Consider the following 21,766-nt stretch of genomic DNA (forward strand, 5'->3'; position numbering starts at 1 on the left):
GCTGGAGTGATTCAGCCCTCAGCTGGCAAGCTCTTGGTGCCTACCCTTTGTTTATTCCTGCTCCACTCAGAAGCTCGCATGTGCCAAGCAGGATGATAACGAGCTCCGCTGTGGGCTCCGGGGAGGCAGCAGCCTCTGTCTGAGTGCGGAGGGGGGCTCATGCCGCCCTGGGTTTGCTCGTAGCCCACTGCAGGGACATGAGCTCGGGACAGCCGCTGGGCTCCCATGCTCCATGGCAGGCACGCGTGGGCATTTCGCCCAGCTCTGGCACGCCGCCCGCCGGCCTCCCCGCAGGCTGAGGGGACGCCATCGCACGGGAGAGGCCTGGGGCGAGCACGCAGCTCCGCTTTCACAGGTGGGAGGAAGGGAGGCCTGCCCAGAGGGATGCTCTGCATGGGAATCTCCACCCCTGGGCTTGGTTAAATGGCTCGTGGAGGAAGGCCAAGCCATCATCTTCCTCAAAAGCTCCCACTGGCTGAAAGAGCCATCCAAGGGAAGGCTCATGGGACCCAGCAAAGGGACTCCCACAGAGCCTCTGGCCCCAGACCGTGCCAGCACAGAGGGCCCTGGTGCAGCTGTCTCAGGCCCACCTTGGCCCATGGCCGGCCACGCTGCGGGGACAGCTGGGTAGAAGCAGGATGGAGTGGGAAGCGCCCCAGGAGAGCCCTGCCGAGAGGAAGCAGGAGAGGAAAGTGCACATTAGAAGCAAAGTTTGTGTCCATTACTGCTGGAGAAATCAGCCTCCGCTGGAAAAGCCAGCACTGGGCAAATCTGCTAATGCTGCTCGATAAATCAGTGTCCATTATGGAAGGGGGTGAAGCAGTGGGCAGCGCTTGGGAAGTCGTGCACTTAGTCCTGAATGAGATGCCACCAGCTCAGCATGCGCCGAGCCTCTGAGGAGGCCTTTGGGATCACCAGGTCCCAGATCAGTCCCCGGAGGCGTCTCCCCCACCCCTTGCAGCCCTTTTCCTCTGATGTGGTTGGGGGGGGCAGTGAAAAAAGAGGAGCAAAACGCTTTGCAGAGGTAGCTGCTGTAGGACGGACCACTCTGAAATCTCCAGGGTAGCCGGGCATCTTCCCTCAGCAGGCAGGGTTGGGCACTGAAGCAAGGGCGACCGGCAGCGCTCCTCTAGTCCGTCCCCTGCGAGCAAGGAGGCTGCACCAGCGGCGGAGGAGCGGGGACTGCCGGTGGCCTCCCTCCCTGCAAGGGCTGCCGGGGGCGACCAGCCGCCACCGGCCCCGGTTCGCCGCCGGATGGCGGGGGCAGCCGCTCGCCCTGCCGGTGCCGCAGCACCCTCGCCCGTGCGAGGGAGCCAGCGGCTCTTCCCCGAAAAGCACCGCTGCCCCCTGCCCGCGGGGGACGCGGCGCCGCTCCCGCCCCGCAGCCCCGGCCCCGGCGGGGCCCGCACCCCCGCCCCTCGCCTCCCCTCGCCGCGCTGGAGCGGGGGCGGCGGCGGGAGGAGGGGTCTGGCCGCGGCTGCCGCCGCCGCTCCCGTCCCCGCTCTGCTCCGCGCACCGCCCCGCGCCCGCCGGCGGCTCCTCCCGGAGGGGAGGCGGGGGCCGGCGCGGCGGCGGCGGCTTCCAGCCCGGCCCTGCCGCGGCAGACCCGGCCGGCGGCAGCGGGCGTGCGGAGCCCGGGCCGTGCCAGCCCGCCCGGGGGGGCGATGCCGCCGCCCCGCAGCGCCTCCGGCCGCCGCCCGGCGGGAGCGGAGGGGAGGCAGCCGGTCGCCGCGCGTCCCTAGGGCGGCCCCGGAGCGGCCCCGTGCCCGGCCCGGCCCGGCCCGGCCCTCCCCCGGGCTCGGGGCTGGGGGGGGCGGCTCGGACCCGGGAGTGCCGCCGCTTCCCGTGCTGTCGCTGCGGAGAGGGGGAGCTGCGTTACTGCAGGTGGAGGTTTTGGCGGAGGGGGTGGGGGCCGGGGGAGATGCCATTTCTGACCGAAGGAGATCGCCGGCGAGAATGAGATGCAGGTAAGACAGACGGGGATGCTGCAGCGGGGGGACCGGGGCTGGCGGTGCGGGGGAGCTGCGGGGCTCCGTGCCCCCGGGCCGGACCCGCGCCGGTGCTCGGCGGCGCCGGGCTGGGAACTTCGTGCGTGCACCGGGGAGGTCGGGGGGGGTGCGTGGGTGTGTTTGCGGGTGTGTGTGTGTGCGTGCGTGCCGCGGGTGCCCGGCGGTGCCGGGTGTGCGCCGCGCCCCGGGGTGCGGGTCGCGGGGAGCGGTGCGGGCACCGCCGGGCGGCGAAGGGACAGCGCGGCCGGGGGCTGCCGGGGCTGCTCGCCGTGGGGCGGGCGTGGGGAAACGTGTGCCTTACTGTCCTCCAGCCCCTCTGGTGCTGGTCCTGCCGCCTCCACCGCCCTGCTCTGCCCGGGCGTCCTCCCTCCGCTGATCTTCCCCCCGCGCCTCTCCCCAGCCGCTCCCCGCAGCCCCAGCCCAGCCCCTGCGGGAAGGGCAGCTTGCAGCCAGGCGGGGCCGGCGTGCGGGGCTGGGGTCCCAGCCACCCGCGGCTGACTCCCCCGGCCAAGGGCTGGGGCTCGGTGGTGCTGAGGCGAGCACAGAGCTGCATCCTGATGTGGGAGCCCTCTTCCTCCCCCGGTAGCTCAGCAGATGAGTTAGCCAGCCTGGAGCAGATTACATATTCAGGTAGGGTATGGCCGGGACAGCGCTACCTGCCAGGGCTTGCTGGGGAGCAGGGGGATCAGTTCTCAAACAGACTGTGCCCAGCTCCCCAGCCAGCAAGGGTTAATTCAAGAGGAGGAATCGGCCCTCTGCCTATATCCCCAAGGCAGAGACACAAAGGGTTAAATACGGGCAGAGGGAGCCCACCAGCCCTGAGCGACCAGGCTGGAGGCAGGAGTCATGGGGGGTAATTTTTTGGGGTGGGGGCTCACCCCTCCATCACCAGCCCCCCAGCCTGGAGGTAGGTGAGTTGTGGCCATGGGGAGTTGCTGCTGGATGGGATGATCCCTCAGGCTCCGGGGGGGCATGTGGGGGCACTGAAGGGTCCCCCCGCCGGGGCCCCACACACAGGAGCCAGCCTGGAGGATTGGAGATGCTGGGGAGGGTCAGGCTGCCAGCGTGGGCTCAGCCCTCGGTTTGCATCTGGCAGAAAAAAGAAGGTTAATGTTGAAGGGGCTTCACAGGACAGCCGGGATTGCAAGGATGCCCAAGAGCCTGCTGGCCAGAAGGGCTTTGGGAGCCCTCCCAGGTGGTGCTGTTGCTTGTTGCTCTCTGATGCTGTTGTGTAGGTTATTGGATTTTTTACCTTGTGCCTTGGATGTATAAATAGCTCTGAGCGAAGGGCAGAGGCACACTTTGCTCCAGGTGCTGGAGGTGCTGCCTCTGAGAAGAAATGAGAGTGCTGGTGCTGTGAAAGTGATTTGCACTAGGAGGGAGGGACAGCGTGAGTGTGGGCACCCGTGGGATCAGGTCTCCTCACCGTGGGTACGTGCTGGTTGTTGAAGCCAAGGCTCCGCTGCCTCTCTCTGCCTGTCACTAGCCCAGCTACTACCCGAGCAGTCGCCATCCGCACTCCTTCCCCAGCAAACGCCCTGTCCAGCAAGTGACTCTACCTGCTGGCCTGCAGCAGGGGACCTGTGTGACAGCCCTGCGCTCGCCCCCAGCCAACGCTGTTCTCTGGGTCTTGGCCCACGGGGCGAGTGTGGGGCAGAGCAGTTCAGGCATCCCCAGGAGCAGCCCTGCTCTACGGATCTGCTCCTTCTCCCTCCATCTCCCATTCCTCTGCACCTCCTACCGGACCCCCACTCTGAAATGATATCCCTTCCACATCCCCATCCCAGCCCTCCCGCCAGCCTTAACCCTCTCCGCCCCGCTCTGCCACTTGCAGCAGCCCTGACCTGACCTTCACGCCTGCCGGGGCAGCGGTGTGGCTGTGCCTCCAGCCAGCCCGCCGGCACGGGGGCTGCAAGGACCTCACCAGGGCTGCCTGCACTGCCCGACCCATCCCCACCCCAAAGGCAGCTATTCCAGCCCCACGCCCGCACCACAGCCCCAACCTTCCTCCGCTTCTGCTTCCCCGGTTTCAAGTGCAGCCTTGTCCGTCTCCTGGACCTCTTGCAAATGCCAGTGGCCACTAACAGCCTGTGCCTGTCCCAGGTGGCACGGAGCTGAGGGCAGCCTCGCTCTCCTGGTGCACGAAGCCTCGCTCAGCCCTCCGCCCATCCCAGCAGCGTAGGCTGGGGCTTGGTGGGAGGAGATGTCTGGGCTGGCCGTGCCTTCTCGCCTGCTGCTCCTGGCTCCTTCCTGGACCACGTTGGCTCAGTAACTGAATACCATGGAGGAGACGTGGTCTCTGAAGATCTTAGCCTAGCAAGGCTGGTGAGCAAGGCCGAGAGAGAAATGTGGCCCTGGGCTAAAGCTTCCACATCTTCCTTGCAGACATGCTGGGGCAGTTTTCCCCATAGCCAGGGCCTTCCATTCCCTCCCCAGCACTGCCGCTCTGGGGTGGGGACAGACACTCCCTGGAGGCAGCGGTGTCCCTGGCGGGGACTTTGCAGGTTACCAGGTGGCAGGAGGGGGCTTCTCTCTCAGCCGTGAGCCCCTGGCCAGCAGCTTGGAGATGTCAAGGCCGCGGGCAGGGGCACCTGCCTGCCCCAGGCGCTTGGGCAGCCCCAGCTTTCAGTGAGGCTCCCGCAGGACGGGCAGGAAGCGACTGGAGGAGACAGTGGGGCCGAGTTCAGGGCACCTGGTGAAGAGTCAGGTTTTCCAAGCCTTTTTGTGGAGGGATTAATTACAAAACGAATGGTTATACTTCTGTAATACTGTACCGTGCTGCAGTTACTCTACACCTATAACGTAATTACTCTGTGATATCTCTAATTACCACTGTTTCATATCTCTGGAAGGTTAACAGCATGACTGAACGACTTATTATTCCTTTAGTTTCCTGCTTAATACAGTCACTGTAATGATGCTGAAGTTTATACTGCTTGATGTATGTAACAAGTATGAAATCCTGTAACTTGAGGTTTAATTTCAGGGATTGATAAATCACTTTATAATAACGCCACAATTATAGTGTAGTTATAGTGTAATTACGGTTGCTGAATTATAAAGCACAACTGAACCTATCGTGGTTCGATGAGGATTAATACACCCCATCAGGTGTTGTCTCATGTATGTGGTTGTCACTGGGCAGCGAGGGGCCCGGGTGTGTTGGACGGCTGTTGGGTGGGGGTGCTGTGACAGCTCTGGGGTGACACCTGTGTCAGGGCTGGGGGTTGGACCCGTCGCCTCGAGGCAGGGGAGGACGTGTTGCAATGGGTACGTCTCCATGAACGTCCTGGTGGAAAATGCGACTCCACCAACTTTTTTGAGAAGCTTGAGGTGTGGAAACTGCTGGAGAGACACTCTTCCACGTCACCTCAGCTGAGCCCTGCCAGCCCTTGCGTCCCCCCCTTGGCTCATGGCCCCTTGGGGAGTTCGCTTGGGCAGTGCTGGCGCTGGGGTGGACGTTAGTGGCGCCATTGGCTCGTATTGACTCTCCTTCCATGGTGCAGGCTGATGTGAGCAGTGTCCCCATACTCACCCTTTATGCTCGACACCGGCCACCGTGGCAGTGGTTTGGAGGTGGCGAGAGGAGGGCACAGCCGGCGGTGCAAGCTGTGGCACAGCTCAGCAAGGGAGGGTCTTCGCCCAGCTCTCAAATGTATCCAAAGCACTGAGTCAGCAGCTCCCCTCCCTTCTCTGCTAAACTCTGAGAAGAGAAGGGAGTAGGGTTTATCCTAGCATGAGCAGAAATGGCTTTTGGTGGGAAAAGAGCCAGATGAGCTTGTCAGGTAGCGGGGAAGGCTGGGATGAGAGAGAATAGGGCTACAAATGCTTAACTCAAATCAAACAACCCAAGAAAAATAAAGGGAGAAAGCAACTGAAGGCCACGGCCTCAATTTTCTTCCAAGTCAATTTTTCCCCTCCTCTGTCTCTCCATCTGGGGGAGTAAAATTGGAGCTTGCGGAGGGAAATGGCTGCATGGAGAGAGGTTTCCCTGCCTTTGCTGCGTGACCCTGGCTGGGGACATGTCTTACTAACAGCCAGTTTTGGTGGCTCTTTGAATCTGCAGCCTCTGGGACAGTTGCAGGGCATGTGTGATACAGAGAGGGAGAGGAGCATCCGAGGACAGGACTGGCTTGGGGAAGGGGAGAAACACCACAAGTACCCCCCCCGCCGTAGCTTCCCCAGCCCCGGGAGTGCCGTCAGCAGCACGGCGTGGCCTGTGCCCCACCTTGGCACGGCGAGCCACGAGAAAGACAGGTCGCACAAAGGTGGCCATGTCTGAGCGGGCAGCATTAATTGTCAGCTTGACCCGGGCAATTGAATAAATGCTGATAAATGCCACAGAGGGCCTCATCTCCTCTTTAGCCGAGGCAGGGAGCAAAGGCTCCCTCCATCCCTGAGAGAAGCAGGTCGTGCCGGCTGGCGCGGGAAGGAGGGACAGTGGGGGGAGCGCCCAGCTTGAGTGGAGACCCCACACCGCTGGAGTTAACAGCTGTGCTGGGGCAAGACCCAGGTGATTCCCACCTTGTGGGGGCAGGAGTTAGGAGTCAGTAACAGAACCCATCCGGGCCATGCCTTGCCCGGCCAGGAGAATGCACAGAGTGTATTGATGCATTGGCAGCAGCATCAATATGGCAGCAGGGCCATGTTGGAGGGGGCCCTGCCATGAGCCCCGCCAGCGGCTCAGTCCTCCCTCTGGCCTCGCCAACACCTCGGCCACCATCCCTTGCCCTCCATGGCCCCATAGTCCATCCAAACAGCATCTCCTAACTGAGCATGGGACCAGGCTAGGCAGCAGGTCAGCATCTCTGTCGCAGGGGCCAGGGAGCTTGGCTTGGTTTCGCTCATTCTCCTGGTTAAGCACAGAAATGGCTTCTGTTTAACCATCCTGCATGTTTTCTTCCATAATTTTTTTCCTTGTGTCTCTATAAGCCAGTCAGCCTTTCAGTGCCCACGGCATCCTGCAGCGGACATGTGTCCATCCATGGACATGACTCTCCTGGGCTCCAGAGGAGGACAAAGCAAAAAGCCTTTGCCCACTGAAGCTCTCATGTCCATTGTCTCAGGGCTGGGCTCAGTGTCCTGAGCTGGGGACAGTCCTGTGGGTGAGCTGGAGGGTCCCCACAGGCAGTGGGGACAGGGTGAGGAGGTGTAGGACTGGCCTGTGCCTCCTGGGACATGGTTCTTGCGGCCCAACCCCATCCAAGTGATGCCCAAATGGCAAAATACTTGCTGGCAGCCATCAGGCTGGGCTGATCCCAGGGGGGACAGGCTGGCCACTGCTCCTTGAAGGATGTGCCATGAGCACCCAGCCCCTGCCCTTGCTGCTGTGGGGTCTCCAGGCTGGGCACTCGTGGTGCGGCCCAGCCCCTGCCACCCTGCACAGCCCTCACTCCCCTGGCAGCCCTTTCCCTCCCGCCACCCCACATTGCTCTTAGTTATCTCGGCAGGACCCACAATTTCTTTTTTTTTGTCATTTCCATTCTGTTTCTTCATCAGACTGCAACACATTAAATATCACTCTTGTAATTATGGTTAATTTCATAACCAGCACCTTAATTGGATTGGTCTCTGATGGGGAATTCTCGTAGGAGGGAAAAGCAGAAATATTTTGACGTGATCTATTCTTTCAGCTCTTTGTTTGGATTTGAGATGTCGAGTGTGAAATGGGAAACAACTGATTTAGACCTCAGAGGCAACCTGGGGGTGGCGAGCAAAGTCTGAGCACTCTCAGAGGCTCTTCCCTCTGCGCAGGCACGTGGACAAACCTCTCCATCCTGTACTTGAACCCGGCCTTTCCCCACCGCCCCTTTGGATTGGGGGCAGTTGCAGAGAGCCAAATTGATATGGTCTAACCCAAAATGTGAGCCTGGGGAGCCAGGGAGGGCATTACAGGTAAGCACCGGCCTGGCGGCTTGATTCTGCCCCAGCTCCACTGGCAAGCGGCTCATGCACTGTACCATGGAGCAAGGCACAGCAACGAGGATTAGGTAGAAAAAATAAACGGCAGCTGTAGCCATGCTTTAAATGAACGTGCGCTGCTGGAGCCAGGCGTAGGGAAGGAATTGGGGCCACAGTGGTGAGCAGGATGTAAACCTCCTTGCCCAGCCCATGCTGGGGGAGCGGTCTGGCACAGCTCCGCAAGCTCCCAGTGGGTCCGAGTCTGCCGCCAGGACCTCAGGGATGTGAGGGACACCCAACAAGACACCTCTTTTCTGCTGGGACTTGGCCAGGCGAGGGCCCACTCGCATCCCAAAGCCCGGACACTAGCCCGTCTTGCGCCCTGGTGAGCCAGGTTATTTCAGCACTGCTGCCAAGGGTGGAAAGTCCTGCGGGGGCCCTGGTGGTCCCCCAGTGCTCAGCTGGGGCTGTGCCATGCCATGGCTGTCCCACGGAGCTGGCGTGCTGTGTATCGTGCTGCCACTTTGGGCTTGAGCTACGATTTGCTCTGGGAAACGTGGAATTGTGCTGCCATTAGGTGCTGCCATTAAACTGATTTGTGCTCAGCATGTTTATCCTTTTCAATGGGAAACGATACAGAAGCTCAGCCAAAATGGAAACCCTGGTCTTGCATTTCCGATTTAATTTCTATGCACTGTATTTCCCTGTGATTACTTTTGTTCTCACCTACAGCCCAGAGTGCAGTCTCTGCATTATTATCAACATCACTGGGGAGAAGGAGGAAGGGGCGGAAAGCATCTTTCAGCTAAAGCAAAACACAACAAAACCACCCCAAAGCAGCCCTCCATTGAGGGCAGCGGGGGAACTGCTCCATCCCCACGGTGGGTCCCTCCTTTTTCTCTGTGCCCACGGGCTCAGCGCGCTGCCTGCTGGAAGACAGAAAAGGCTGGGGAACGGCGCAGCTCCCTGTGGCGCAGCTGAGGCTGCCGGCGTGCTGACAGCCCTTATCATAGGCATTAAACCGATTGTGCTTTTCGCCCCTGCTCCAGCTGCTTTGCAGCCGCAGGCCAGCACTGCCCGCCCTGCACTGAGCCGTTCCCCGGCACAACGCTGCAGGACGGTGTTGCGCCTCCCGGGATGTGTTCCCAAAGCACCTGGAGCTGAGATTTGCTGGGGCACAGCACCCGCAGCCAGTGCCGGCTCAACTTGGGGCACCCTCGCTAGTGAAATCAGCATGTTGAATTTAATGAAATTTCCCTAAAAAATCCCAGAGTTTCCACTGCTACGTTTTCTCCTCTCAACCGGCATTTCCCACCTTTTCCTTCTTGCTTGGGGGATGTTTGAGGTTTGGGTGCAGTGCCAGGACCCCAGGAGCTCTCTGCGCAGCCCCCATACCTGCAGAGGACACATATCTGCAGGGCTGGCAGCACCCAGAGCCCAAATCCTGGCCAGGCCACATCCCACAGCACCTCCCCACCCACAGGGATTTGGGCTGGGAAGGGCTGGCGAGGCGGTGACCCCTCGTCCCCAGCTGGCTGGCACTGCCTGGCCGCTTGCACCCACGGCACCCGCTCTGCCGGGCTTCGTGGGTACGGCTGACTGCAGGACAGGCGGGCTCAGCCGTGGCTCAGCACAGTTTGTTTTTTATCTAATCTATTTTATTGTTGAATGAAACAATAACAGCAAATACAGGCCCTGAAGACAAGCCATAAATAATGCAAAAATCAAACAAGCGAGAAAGGGGGAAAGAAAAAAGAATTATACATGTAAAACCAGCACAGAGAAAGCCAGGCTGGGAAGAGGAATCTTCTCCCTGCATTTGCCATTGCTCATGCTTTCTTTGGCTCCCTTTTTTCTCCACTTCTCTCTTTCTGGAAATTCCTGCGGCACTAAATTTGTTATTATGTGAATGAAAATAATAACTGGGAGGGGGAGAGAGAGAGATCTGGCTTGCGGGAAGGAGCTGGATGGAGAGGACCAGGGCTTTCATCTCTCGCAGTGCCTTGAAACGCAGCCGTGCCCCTGCCCGAGCCTGCCACCCCGCTCTGCCCCTGCATCCCTGCAGGAGACGGGGCAGGGACAGCTCTGCCGATGCTGCCCAGCGCTCGCAGGGCCGTTGGTCCTGGCAGCACGGCATGTGCACCCTCATTGCCCCGTGCAGCTTGTCCCACCAACGGGTTATCAGAGAGCCATCTTTGCTGGGCTGGGCTGCATTCGGCCTCTCCCAAAAGGCTTCTGAGGCCACTTATTTTAGGCAGCAGTATAAAAATATCAGGGCTGGTCCTAAAGGGAGGCAAATCAGCAGGTTCCCCTGGAGTCCGCGGAGCTGCAGGGTTTATGTCCTCTGAAGTCTTCTCACTATTATCCCAAAGGTTTCCAGGGGAAGACGCAGCACTCGGAGCAGCCCTTATACATTTCTAGGTATCCTGCACTGGTTGTAGGGATATTTAAGGGATGTGGCATGGGAACAGAAGTGGTGCCATAAGTATGGTCTAGGCTTAATTAAACGTACGGAACGTGACCAGTCCCTGGCAGCAGCGTTGCTCTGTAGCACTGCAAGCTTGGGACACGGTCCCTCATCCCCACTTGCTGCATCTGTGCAGCGTTTGGGACTTTGATCTGGGGTTTCCACCTTCAGGCAGTGGCAGGGACACAGTGAGGACACAGCGGCTTGGATTTGTGGCTGTTAGAGGGGGTCACATCGCAAAGCTTCAGCGATGTCCCCTTATGGCCCTGTGGAGTGAGGTTGCTCATGGGGCCAGGGTGTTGGGCTGGTTTGGTGTTTACTGTCCTGCTGAGCCAGCCCTGGGTAAAGGAGGGCAGAAGGCACCAGGGATGCTCCCCCATCTCTGCTTGTGGCCCTGGTTCTCTGCTGCTGGAGCTGACGGGTGCCCCAGCCCCGCTCCGGGTGCTGAGCAGAGCTCCAGGACACTGCAGAGCCATGGGACACCTTTTGTCAGAGGCTGATGGCTGGAGGGGACAGGATGTCCCCAGGCAGGGAGCGGGAGGGAGGGAGCAGCTTGTCTTGGTGCCAGACAGCCGCCCCTGCGAGGCCCTTTGTAGTGCCCCCAGGTGTGGTTTGTGCATTGGGACTGCCAGGAGCAGCGGCTCAGCCTGGCAGGGCCTGCCCGCCTCGCTGCTGGGACGCTGGCGCTGGCTGCAGCACAGGGACTGTCCTCGGGGGCTGGTGCCTGGGTCTGGGGGGTGGGAAGCCACCAGTTCCCGGACCAAGCATCGAGGTGAGCCCATACAGAAATGCCATCTGCTCCTGATCTGGAGGAAACGCGCTCTGGCAGCGGGGTGACTTTGTACCAGCCACTTTATGCTAGATCAGGTGGTGTCCTGCCCCTGACACAAACACAGGGTTTAGCACAGGCACCGTACAGCTGTGCTCCGGCTGATTCAGCAGCGCTGCCACAGCGTGCTGAGCCATGCAGAGCTGCCCCAGCAGCACTGGGGCTGCGTGGAGCCGGTGGGCAGGACGGCCAAGCTGCCTGGGCTGTCCCCCATCCTCCAGCCCAAAATCTACTGCTGCTGCCCAGGGTAGGTGCCAGGGCTGCTTGGAGCGCTCCTGGGGAGCACAGAAGGTGTTCAAGTACCACTCGAGCCCATTCCCAGGAAGAAAACAATCCTCCCTCCAGTGCAACAAGAAAGGGCGGCTGCCAGCCATAGCTGGGCTGTGCTGGGAGGAGAAGGCAGATTTCTCCCTGCATGAGCAGGAGTGGGACAGTGGCCCAGGCTCTGGCAGCTGCCTATGCCCTGCTCTCCCCGAAGGGCCTTGGGGACAGCCGTGTCCTGCGACGCCTTGCTGGCCGCAGGCACTTCGAGGCAGAGGGCAGGGGATGCCTTTGCAATGTCATCGTGACCCTGGCGGCTCTCCCAGAAGACATTCATTGGACAGACCTTTCTTTCACCTCTCCGTTACAAATGTTTCCGTAGCCCTAAGAAGAGGCTGGGGTTTTTCCATCCTGTCACAGCTACAGACAGGGAAGAAAAAACATCTACAGAGGCCCTCATGCCATACTGAAGCCTCCTCTGCTCAGCACTCATTCATCACTCAAGTCTCTGCTGAGCTGGGTGCCTTTGGGTGAGCACCTTAAACATCCTGGTGACCCACTCCATGTCCACAGAGATGGGAATCCCAAGGAGATTTGCCGAAATAAAGAAAGAAAAAGGAGAAGCCCCATTCAACTAGCTGGTGCATATCCTTCCCAGCTTCCCAGTGCACACCATCCTCCTGCTGACCCAGCCCAAAACCTCTCCAGTGCTGGAGTCCCAAGGCTGACCCTTGGGAGATATTCCCCCAAGAAACACAGCTCTCCTGCTCTTTGTCTTGCAAGCAGAAGATAATCCCATCCTCCTCCCGGCTTGCCTGACATGGGAAACGTTGAACCACCAACCGGCAGCGGCTGCGGCAGCGGTGGGCCAGGCCGGGTCCCGGCCACCTCGGTCGATGAGTAGGGGAGCATGGCTGGCTCCAAGCCCGAGCTCCACGGTGCACTGCACCCTTACACTCCTCATTTATCTCTTGCTAGCTCAGGGCTTTACACCCCCAGCATCCGCAGCTGCCTTTGCAATTACTTATTGATCACTTGTCAGGATGTTTTCTTTGCTGATGGGGCACTGAAGCATCTGCAGCCAAAGATAGAGAAAAGACGTTACAAACGAGGGAGCAAAGGTATGAGGAGGGTGAGCAGCTCTGGCACAGATGTGATTGCAGCAAGAAACAGCCTGAGCAAAAAAAACTGCTCTGAGCTTCAGCATCCTGCAGAGACAACCGGGATCTCCTTCCCATCACCCTGCTCCGATAACCTGCCTGCTGAGCCTGAAAACCACTCTCCAGGTTGGCTCTAGGCCATCGCCGGTTGTCCCTCCACCGTGCATATCTGTCCCCACGTGGAGTCAAGCAGATCCACATCCCAGAGCTAAAGCAGTGGACAGCTGGGCCAAAGCCTCCCCCTTCCAGTGTCCCAGCCCCTCAGCCCACTTTAGGGCTTTTCTCTCCTGTGCATCCTCCTCCCCTTTTTTTCTGCTCTTCTTGCCGTTTGGCTTGGTGCTTCCCTGGCTTAATCCCCTGCAGCACTGGGGCACCACATTTTTGGTAGAAGAGCCAGTTGCCACGAGGAAACACTTTGGGTAGAAGAGCCGGTTGCCACAAGGCAACGCCTTTGCAGGGCAGTCCCGCAGGCGGGCTGCTGGGGGTATCTGGTGCCAGCCAGGCGTGTCAGTGCCGGAAGGGGATTTGCATCTTAAATACAGCTTCGTGCTCTTTTACAGCCTCAGAGCAACTGCCAGAGCAGATCAGGTTGCGGCACACCTATTCCAGGCTCCCGCCTCAGAGCAGCTGAAAGCAGATACTTCAGAAGGCTGAGCAAAAGCTCCGGGCTGGAGAGCCATGCCTCACGTGGGTGAGCGGGAGCCAGTGACCCCGGGCAGCCTGTGGCTGGTGGGGCTAGGGGTGGTCTCCTCTCTGGCTAACCTGCCACGGTCATTGCCTTGCACGGCTTGCTCCTGTGTCCCCACCACCCTGAACAAGGCACTGCTGGGAGGTCCTTCTCGGCTTCTGCCCGTTTCTCCCCCACTTCTCACACCCTCCCGTGCTGCTGGGGCATTTGGGGCCAGGACAGGACACAGGGGAGCCCGTTGCACTGTGGTGGCCTGTTTTCATGCCTTTCGTTAACAGCCCAACCATTAGTGAAGGCCCAGAGGAAATGTGGCGGCAGCTTTCCATCACCCAGGCCAGCGCTGTGCCTCCAGCCGCCCCGTCCGCTGCCCACCAGCCAGCCCTGGCAGCGCTCAGGGCTTACTTTAGGCTCTCCCTCTTTGGTTTCTTTTTACCCATGTGAAGCAGCGTGGTCCAAGGAGGGAAACTGCCCCCTCTGCTCTGCACGCCGGCCTCTGCTCCCACCCACCCCCGACCGTCCCTGGGCACCGGGGAGGAGAGCAGCTACTACTGCGCTCTAGGGACTGGGTGGGAAAAGAGGAGGAGGAGGGAGCAGGTGGGGTGGGGAGGAAGGAGAGACAAAGCAAAAGGGCCCAACGGTGCGTGCTGGACGCCAGGGGAATGATGGAGAGAGGAGGAAATGGGCATGAACGTGTTTGGCAAATTAAAGCTTCTCCCTTTGTTTTGCTGCTTTGCAGATAGCTACAGGAACACTTAGTGCAGAGCCCGGGGTCTGGATAAGCAACTCTTTTAGCAGCAGGAAAGGTTGTTAAATATTTATTTGTAAACCTGGAGTCTTTATCTCTAAAATGTAGTCAAGTTCAATAAAATTTGATTTAGCTGGAGCAGCTTGGAGGAGATGAGAGCACTGACTCCGAGAGCTGTGTCTCAGCAGCTTCATGCAAAGCCAGCAGGCCAGAGATGGGGGTGAGCCCGTGGTGTGGGAGCCCAGTGCTGCAGCGGTCAGGCTCGCTCCTGTGTGGAGCTGGGAGCACAGGCCGTGCTGCCGTGGCACCGCAGCAAGGTCAGCTCCTGCAGGGATGGACGGGGTGGGGACGCGCTCCCCCAGCCTTGCTGAGCCCCCAGAGCACTGCAGTTCCACCCGCAGCCCCCCCCCCCCCCCCCCCCGGAGATATGGCTCGCTTCGTCCTAAACTGCCCGTTGTCATTCAATGCTCTCGAAAGCATCTGGTTCAAGGGTGAACGTCTCCCACGCTGTAATTTATGGCTGCCAGGTGGGGGTTATAGCTGACTCGGGGATTTTTGCTACTTGCTGACTGTCAGTGTGGCAGATTGCTCAGTGCCGAGGAGCACCGGCCCGGCCCCAACCGCTGGGCACCCCACGGGGCGGTGAGCAGGGGACAGCCCAGGGACAGCGGTGACAGTGGAGGGCACGGCCAGGCGTGCTGCCCACCCCTCAGGGCAGGAGGGCAGCAGCAGCCTCTGGAGCAAACCCAAGCGCAGAGCCTGGGCTCCCTCCTGGGTCATCTCCTGGGCTTGGTTGCCCCGGGGCTGTTCCTCCTGCGCCAGGGCAGCCTGTGCCCCTCACGACGGAGCGATCCCCACGGACATCAGCACTCCAGCCCAGCCCCGGGCCGCGTTTCCAGGCACAGGCCCAGAATAGCATCTTTCCTCCCAGCGCTGGTCCCAGCCAGAGACACTCAGCAGGTCCTTCTGCATTTAGCACCAAGGCAGCGTGGCGCCAGTGCGCCCATCTGCACCTCTTGGGCCAAGTCTAGCACCTTCCCCGGGGAAGGGGTTGTACTTTGGAGCCCTTGTCCCCCAGCAGCGGGGTGGTGAGGACAGGGGTCAGTGGATGCCATGGCTCTGAGCATGATTTTTGCTTTGGTTTGCACTGGATTGCTCATTGCCTAAGGGCAGTGAGTCCAGCATCTGCTCCTTTCTTATCGATTCTTTTTTTATGTGAGAAATGAGAGCCATGTTCCTGCCAGAGGGCTGCAGCTCTCCCTGGGCTGGCCTGGCCTGTGCGTCACAGCCATGCGGTCTGATCCTGCCTGGCAGCTCGTGCTGGGGCCATGGCTGGGCACCCTGGAGGGGTGCTTGGGCACGTTTCACGGTCCTCCTCAGAGGAAATCTGGAGGGCTTCAATTTTTGGAAAGTCCTTGGTGGCATTTTGTCTCAGTCACTTCCCCTGCAGGCAGCAGTTGCTGAGAGTGGCTGCTGCTGTCTCTTCCCCGGTGACACCACGCCCCATCCCCAGAGTCACCCGAGCTCGCCTCAGGTGGCTGCAGCCCCTTGCCCGGCCGGCACCCACAGCCCCAGCGCAGGGCACCGTGGCGCCGTGGGGGCACAGACGCGGGATGGCCGCAAGGGCAGCCCTAGCTTTGGGCTGAGGTTCGCTGATGCGACATGAGTCCGGCCACTGTGGGGGGGATGCGCAACGGTTGCGGTAAAGCCATGCATGGGTTGGTGACCTCAGCTCACACAAAAATCACGATTTGAGTAATTTTTAGAAGGGCACCTCTTGATATCTGCCTCACCTTGAAGCATGAATATTCCTCTCAAACAGCCAGAGGTAAATGGGAACCAGAAGTGATTTAAAGCTCATCTTAGCCCAGAATTTTTCAGCTTATTCATTGTCTTTCTCCCAAAGCTCTTCTGTGACTCTGGCTATTAAGATTACGGATGTTTTTGTCAGGGATTGTATTTATCACGGATTTAAATTTAGCTGAGAACTAATAACGTGTGAGGTGTGTCTAGACTTTAATTCTATGCAAGTGGGCTTGTCTCGTCTTTAACACCATGCCGATTTTGCTTCGTTCATCTATCACTTCTTTGCTTATATTTTAGCCATTGATGCTGCATTGCTCCCAGCAGCTCTGGCCGCTGCCCCTCCGCCAAGGCTGGTGCGGCGACAACAGCATGGAGCCAAACGTGTTGCAGGTGCAGTCCCCTTCCTGCTGGTGGAGAGGCAGAATTTGGCCTGGGGGAGGCCCGGGCTGATGCGGGAGCTGTGCGTGGGGCCTTGCGGCGGGATTCGGCTCTCACCCGCACCCCGCAGGGACCAGCGCACGGCTGCACGCACGGGCAGAGCTGAAATTTCAGCAGAGAACACAGCCAAATAAGGCCGGCTGCCGAGCACTCTAATGAGCTGAAGTCTTTTCAGCCCTGGTATAATTAAGCCCCTTAGACTGTATTTTGTTTCGCATGCAGTGTTTTGCTTTCTTTGATGGCTTTCTCAGCACGGCTGTGAGGAGCAGGAATTGGTTTCTGAGAAACACCGTCCGAGGAGGCTGCGAGTGAGCCGGTGTGCATTGGCAAGCGAGCCGTGGGAGCAGCAGCGCTGCCGCACCTCACGGGCAGGAGGAGGGGGCGTTCGCTGGCGGGGAGAGGCAGCGATGGGAACCCTGGCAGCTCAGCCCCGGCCGGGGCTGCGGCATCAGCCTGGGAGGCAAATCTACGTGCAGCCCTTTCCCTGATGGCTGCCAGCTGGCCGTGCCACCCTGGCCCCGGGGCCCGGCCCATCCCTCCAGCAGGTCGCAGGTCCCATCCCCAGCCCCACCCCAGTGGCATCGCAACGGTAGCAGCAGCCCCGCTTGTAGTTGTAAGGCTGCCCAGCACCGTCAGCACTAGGGAGGTGATGACACGAGAGATGATGAATTGTAAATACCCAGCAAATGATTCTTTGCAGCCTGGCCCAGGCCCAAGCGAACCCACTGGAAATGTTTCCACTGGACAGGGATGTGCTGGCCCAGGGCCAGCGGGAGGGAGCTCGGCACCGCTGCCAGGGGAGCTGTGTGGGATCAGCTCCCAGCACCGCACCCCTTCATTTCGGGGGTGACGTGCTTTGGGTGGTCCCCAGCAACCAGCCCCGCTTGCAGAGGTAGCAGGGGAAGGGGATGGAGAAGGACAGCGAGCCAGGACAAAACCGCAGGAGGATTTCTGTGGGGACTCTGGGACCTCACAGCCAGACCGCCTGGTGTGCCAAGGCCTGGTGGTTTCCGAGATGGTGCTGGTGGACATTTTTATGGCCAGTCCATCATCTTTCATCCTTGCATCTTGCAAAGAAATTTTGAATAATTTTTTGGGAACAAAAGTGATACTTGGGTCATATGTCTGGAGGAAATGATGAATATAAACAGACGCAATGGAAGTAATGCACAGAATGCATACCAGACCCATAAATAGCACCAGAGCAGGGAAAGTAACACACAGGATATATAATGATGGATACAAACGGAGGCAATGGAAGTAATGTATTGAGTATATTCAGTGACAGCCATAAATAGCAGTGTACACGTAACGATAGATATAAGTGTGGTCCCGAGTAGCTGTACATCTAATATGCAATGTTAATACGATTTGATCCCTCATAACAGCTTGAACAAGGAAATAAATGCAACAGAGGGAGCGTTCGCTTCCGCCTGCCGTGGGCCAGGGCGGTTCTGGGCCAGGGCACAAGCCAGACCCTAACCCCCGAGTGGGTCTCCCATCCCTCCCCAGGGAAGGCAGCAGGAGGCCAGGCCTTGCCCGGTTGAGGCTGGGCTGGCCCCCTTACCCCGCAGACCCCTTACCCGCAGCGCCCCCGGACCTCACGTCAGGGGATAGCTCACTCTGTAGATGGATACACTGACCAGTTGCTGTTTTTCAGAGGTGAGCGCTGGCGGGTCTGCACCTTGCGGGCAGGCATGGTGGGAGGCAAGGGACTAACCCTGGGCGGGGACACCAAGACCGGGCCGCTGCGGAGCCTGGGGGATCACGGAGGAAGGGGGCTGGTTCCTGCAGAGTTGTTGCCGTTGCTCCCCACTCAGACACCCCCATTCCCAGCCAACCCCAAGCGGGGTTCCCCCAGACGCTCGATCCTGTGCTCAGCTCCTCTGCATTTGCAAAGCAGCCTTTATATTCAGGCTCCATCTACAGGGAACAGAATAATTTCAAGAGCTTAAAATAGGATGTAGATAGATGTGTTTGGTATTAATTTTTTTTTTTTTTTTTTAAGAAGCCGAGGAAGCGAGGTCTGTCTGACACAGATTCCTCAAGGCTTTCCACTCAAAGTCTGTGCACGTTCAGTCATCAAGTGGAAAGTTGGGGGGTGGGGAGGAGAGATGGTCTTGTAGCCAAAGGGCTGGATTTCAGCTGGAAAATGAGAACCTCTGCCCTGCCTCAGCAGTGCCTTTTGCCTTAATGTCAGCTCTACCAGGACAGTAAACCTTTTGCCATGGCCATGCCCGTTGTTTGCTCATGTCCACCTTGCTCTTTCTCCACCCTGTGTTACCTGCAGGTGAGAGATAGGATGGTAGCTGGGGAGGCGAGTATGCGCAGCCCAATCCTGGCCTGCTGGCAGCCGATTCTCCTCCTGATGCTGGGATCCATCCTGTCCGGCTCCGCCACGGGCTGCCCGCCGCGCTGCGAGTGCTCTGCCCAGGAGCGTGCCGTCCTGTGCCACCGGAAGCGATTCATGGTCGTGCCGGAGGGGATCCCGACTGAGACCAGGCTGCTAGACTTGGGCAAGAACCGCATCAAGACGCTCAATCAGGATGAATTTGCCAACTACCCTCACCTGGAGGAGCTGGAGCTAAATGAGAACATTATCAGTGCCATTGAACCTGGGGCTTTCAACAACCTCTTCAACCTGAGGACGCTGGGGCTCAGGAGTAACAGACTCAAGCTGATCCCCTTGGGGGTGTTTACCGGACTCAGCAACCTTACCAAGCTAGACATTAGTGAGAACAAAATTGTGATCCTCCTAGACTACATGTTCCAGGACTTGTACAACCTGAAGTCTTTGGAGGTGGGGGACAACGACCTTGTCTACATCTCCCACCGGGCCTTCAGCGGCCTCAACAGCCTGGAGCAGCTGACCCTGGAGAAATGCAACCTGACCTCCATCCCCACGGAGGCCCTGTCTCACCTTCATGGCTTGATCGTGCTGCGGCTGCGCCATCTGAACATCAACACCATCCGGGATTACTCATTCAAGAGGCTGTACCGGCTCAAGGTCCTCGAGATCTCACACTGGCCCTACCTGGATACTATGACGTCCAACTGCCTCTACGGGTTGAACCTGACCTCCTTGTCCATCACCCACTGCAACCTGACATCCATCCCGTACGTGTCGGTGAGGCACTTGGTTTACCTCCGGTTCCTGAACCTGTCTTACAACCCCATTGTCACCATCGAGGGCTCCATGCTCCATGACCTGCTCAGGCTGCAGGAGATCCAGCTGGTGGGAGGGCAGCTCACCACGGTCGAACCCTTCGCCTTCCGCGGCCTCAATTACCTGCGCATCCTGAACGTGTCGGGGAATTTGCTGACCACCCTGGAGGAGTCGGCCTTCCACTCGGTGGGCAACCTGGAGACGCTCATCCTTGACAACAACCCCTTAGCCTGCGACTGTCGGCTGCTCTGGGTTTTCCGGCGGCGATGGAGGTTGAACTTCAACAAGCAGCAGCCCACCTGCTCCACCCCCGAGTTCGTCCAGGGCAAGGAGTTCAAAGACTTCCCCGACGTCCTCCTGCCCAACTACTTCACCTGCCGCCGAGCACGGATACGGGACCGCAAACCTCAGCAGATCTTCGTGGACGAAGGCCACACGGTCCACTTTGTCTGCCGGGCAGATGGGGACCCGCCCCCCACCATCATGTGGCTCTCTCCCCGGAAGCACCTCATCTCTACCAAAACCAATGGGCGGCTCACTGTCTTCCCTGACGGCACGCTGGAGGTGCGCTACGCCCAGATCCAGGACAACGGCACCTACCTATGCATCGCCAGCAACGCGGGTGGCAACGACACCATGCTGGCCCACCTGCACGTGCGCAGCTACTCCCCAGACTGGCCCCACCAGCCCAACAAGACCTTCGCGTTCATCTCCAACCAGCCCAACGAGAGCGATGCCAACAGCACGCGCGCCACCGTGCCTTTCCCCTTTGACATCAAGACTCTCATCATTGCCACCACCATGGGCTTCATTTCCTTCCTGGGCGTCGTCCTCTTCTGTCTGGTGCTCCTCTTCCTGTGGAGCCGGGGGAAAGGCAACACCAAGCACAACATTGAAATCGAGTACGTGCCACGCAAGTCCGACGCGGGCATCAGCTCTGCCGACGCGCCGCGCAAGTTCAACATGAAAATGATTTAACCAGGCAACAATTTGCAAATAATAATGGTGGGGTTTTTTTTAAAAAAAAAAAAAAAAGGAACAAATGAACAAATGAAAAATAATTAAAAAACAAACATTGCTACAAACATACTGACCTCTCTCCTTCCACCACGCCCTCCACCCCTGTCCAAACCCACTGCACCCGCACTGTCACCACCTCTTTCTCCTCTTCTTCTTTATACCAGGAAAACATTCAGCTGATGTCTTCAGGACTCCTGTGTTTGTAAGGACTTTGTCTGATGGACTGTGGTGTCAGATATAACTCTGAGAGGGAAAAACAACAGAGGGGGGGGGAAAAGAAAGAAAAAAGAAATAAAATCAATAAAAAGTTACGAACTTTCTTCTGTAACTTTGATTTCAATAATTATGGATTTTTATGAAAACTTGAAATAATAAAAGAACCCTATTTCCTATAGATAGTTGGAATGCAAAATCTTGACTTCTTGATCTGTCCAGTTCTGTATCTCCGGCGAGCGCTCACTTTCTCGCCTTGGAGGCATTTTCCAGCCGCCTCAGTAAGAACAGCCCCAGGCCAGAGTGAGTCTCCTGCTGACGCCAAAGGTTTGGGCTTCCCCAAAAGGCACTTCCCGCGTGCCTCGGGCCCCGCACAGCACCGAGAGGAGTTTGACGTTTTTTCCCAAGGACCGGCTGTGGTTTTATAGCCAGTTCCCCTGCCCACCCTCAAAGCCCGGGGGAGCCGGGCTGCAGCACTGATGTGCGTGAGCAGTACAGAGCAGGGCTGTGTTTGCCTGCCCTCTGCGCGGTGAGAAGGACGCGAAGCCCCATGGCAGGGCAGGCAGCCGCTTGCCGTGCCCGCGACCCCCGGGCTGAGAACCAGCGGGGCCAGGCTTTGCGCGGGTGATGCTGGCAGCGGGACTGCGGGTACCTGGGGATCCCCACTGCCTCTTTCCTGGGGAGAGGACTTTCTGCCTGCCGTTGCCAGCAGCACAGTGGTGTCTCCTCTCCGATGGGGGACAAGCTGGCTCTTGTGCTATGGACATCTGTCCCTGTGGGCAGGGATGCTGCAATTCCATTAGCGCCCTTGCTGGCAGCACAAGCAGGCAGTGCCCTGCCTGACCCTGCCCGCCCGGGCACCCCTGACCCCTGGTACCCAGCGGCGCCAGCAGCTCCAGCGCTGCTCCCCACCTGCCTGTAATGACTCTCGCGGTGGTTTTCAGACCTGAGTGCTGGCAGCCAGACTTGCAAGCACCTTCAGGCATGTCCAAGGGAATTTAGCTTCAAGGCTTGCAGGAGACCTTGTCTGAAAAGAAAAAAAAATTACATACGTTTATAAACA

General features: G+C 58.9%; 1 protein-coding gene across 1 annotated transcript; it reads left to right on the plus strand.

Moving 5' to 3' along the window:
* The first annotated feature begins 1,910 nt into the window (after nt 1-1,910).
* Nucleotides 1,911-20,513, plus strand: LINGO1 (leucine rich repeat and Ig domain containing 1). The gene is made up of 2 exons (XM_082322572.1): nt 1,911-1,967; nt 18,595-20,513. The coding sequence occupies exons 1-2, from the start codon at nt 1,962-1,964 to the stop codon at nt 20,446-20,448; spliced, it is 1,860 nt and encodes a 619-aa protein (XP_082178698.1). The 5' UTR covers nt 1,911-1,961; the 3' UTR covers nt 20,449-20,513.
* The last annotated feature ends 1,253 nt before the right edge of the window (nt 20,514-21,766 follow it).

This window comes from Platalea leucorodia (assembly GCF_965183815.1).
Source record: "Platalea leucorodia genome assembly, chromosome: 9".
Taxonomy (NCBI): domain Eukaryota; kingdom Metazoa; phylum Chordata; class Aves; order Pelecaniformes; family Threskiornithidae; genus Platalea; species Platalea leucorodia.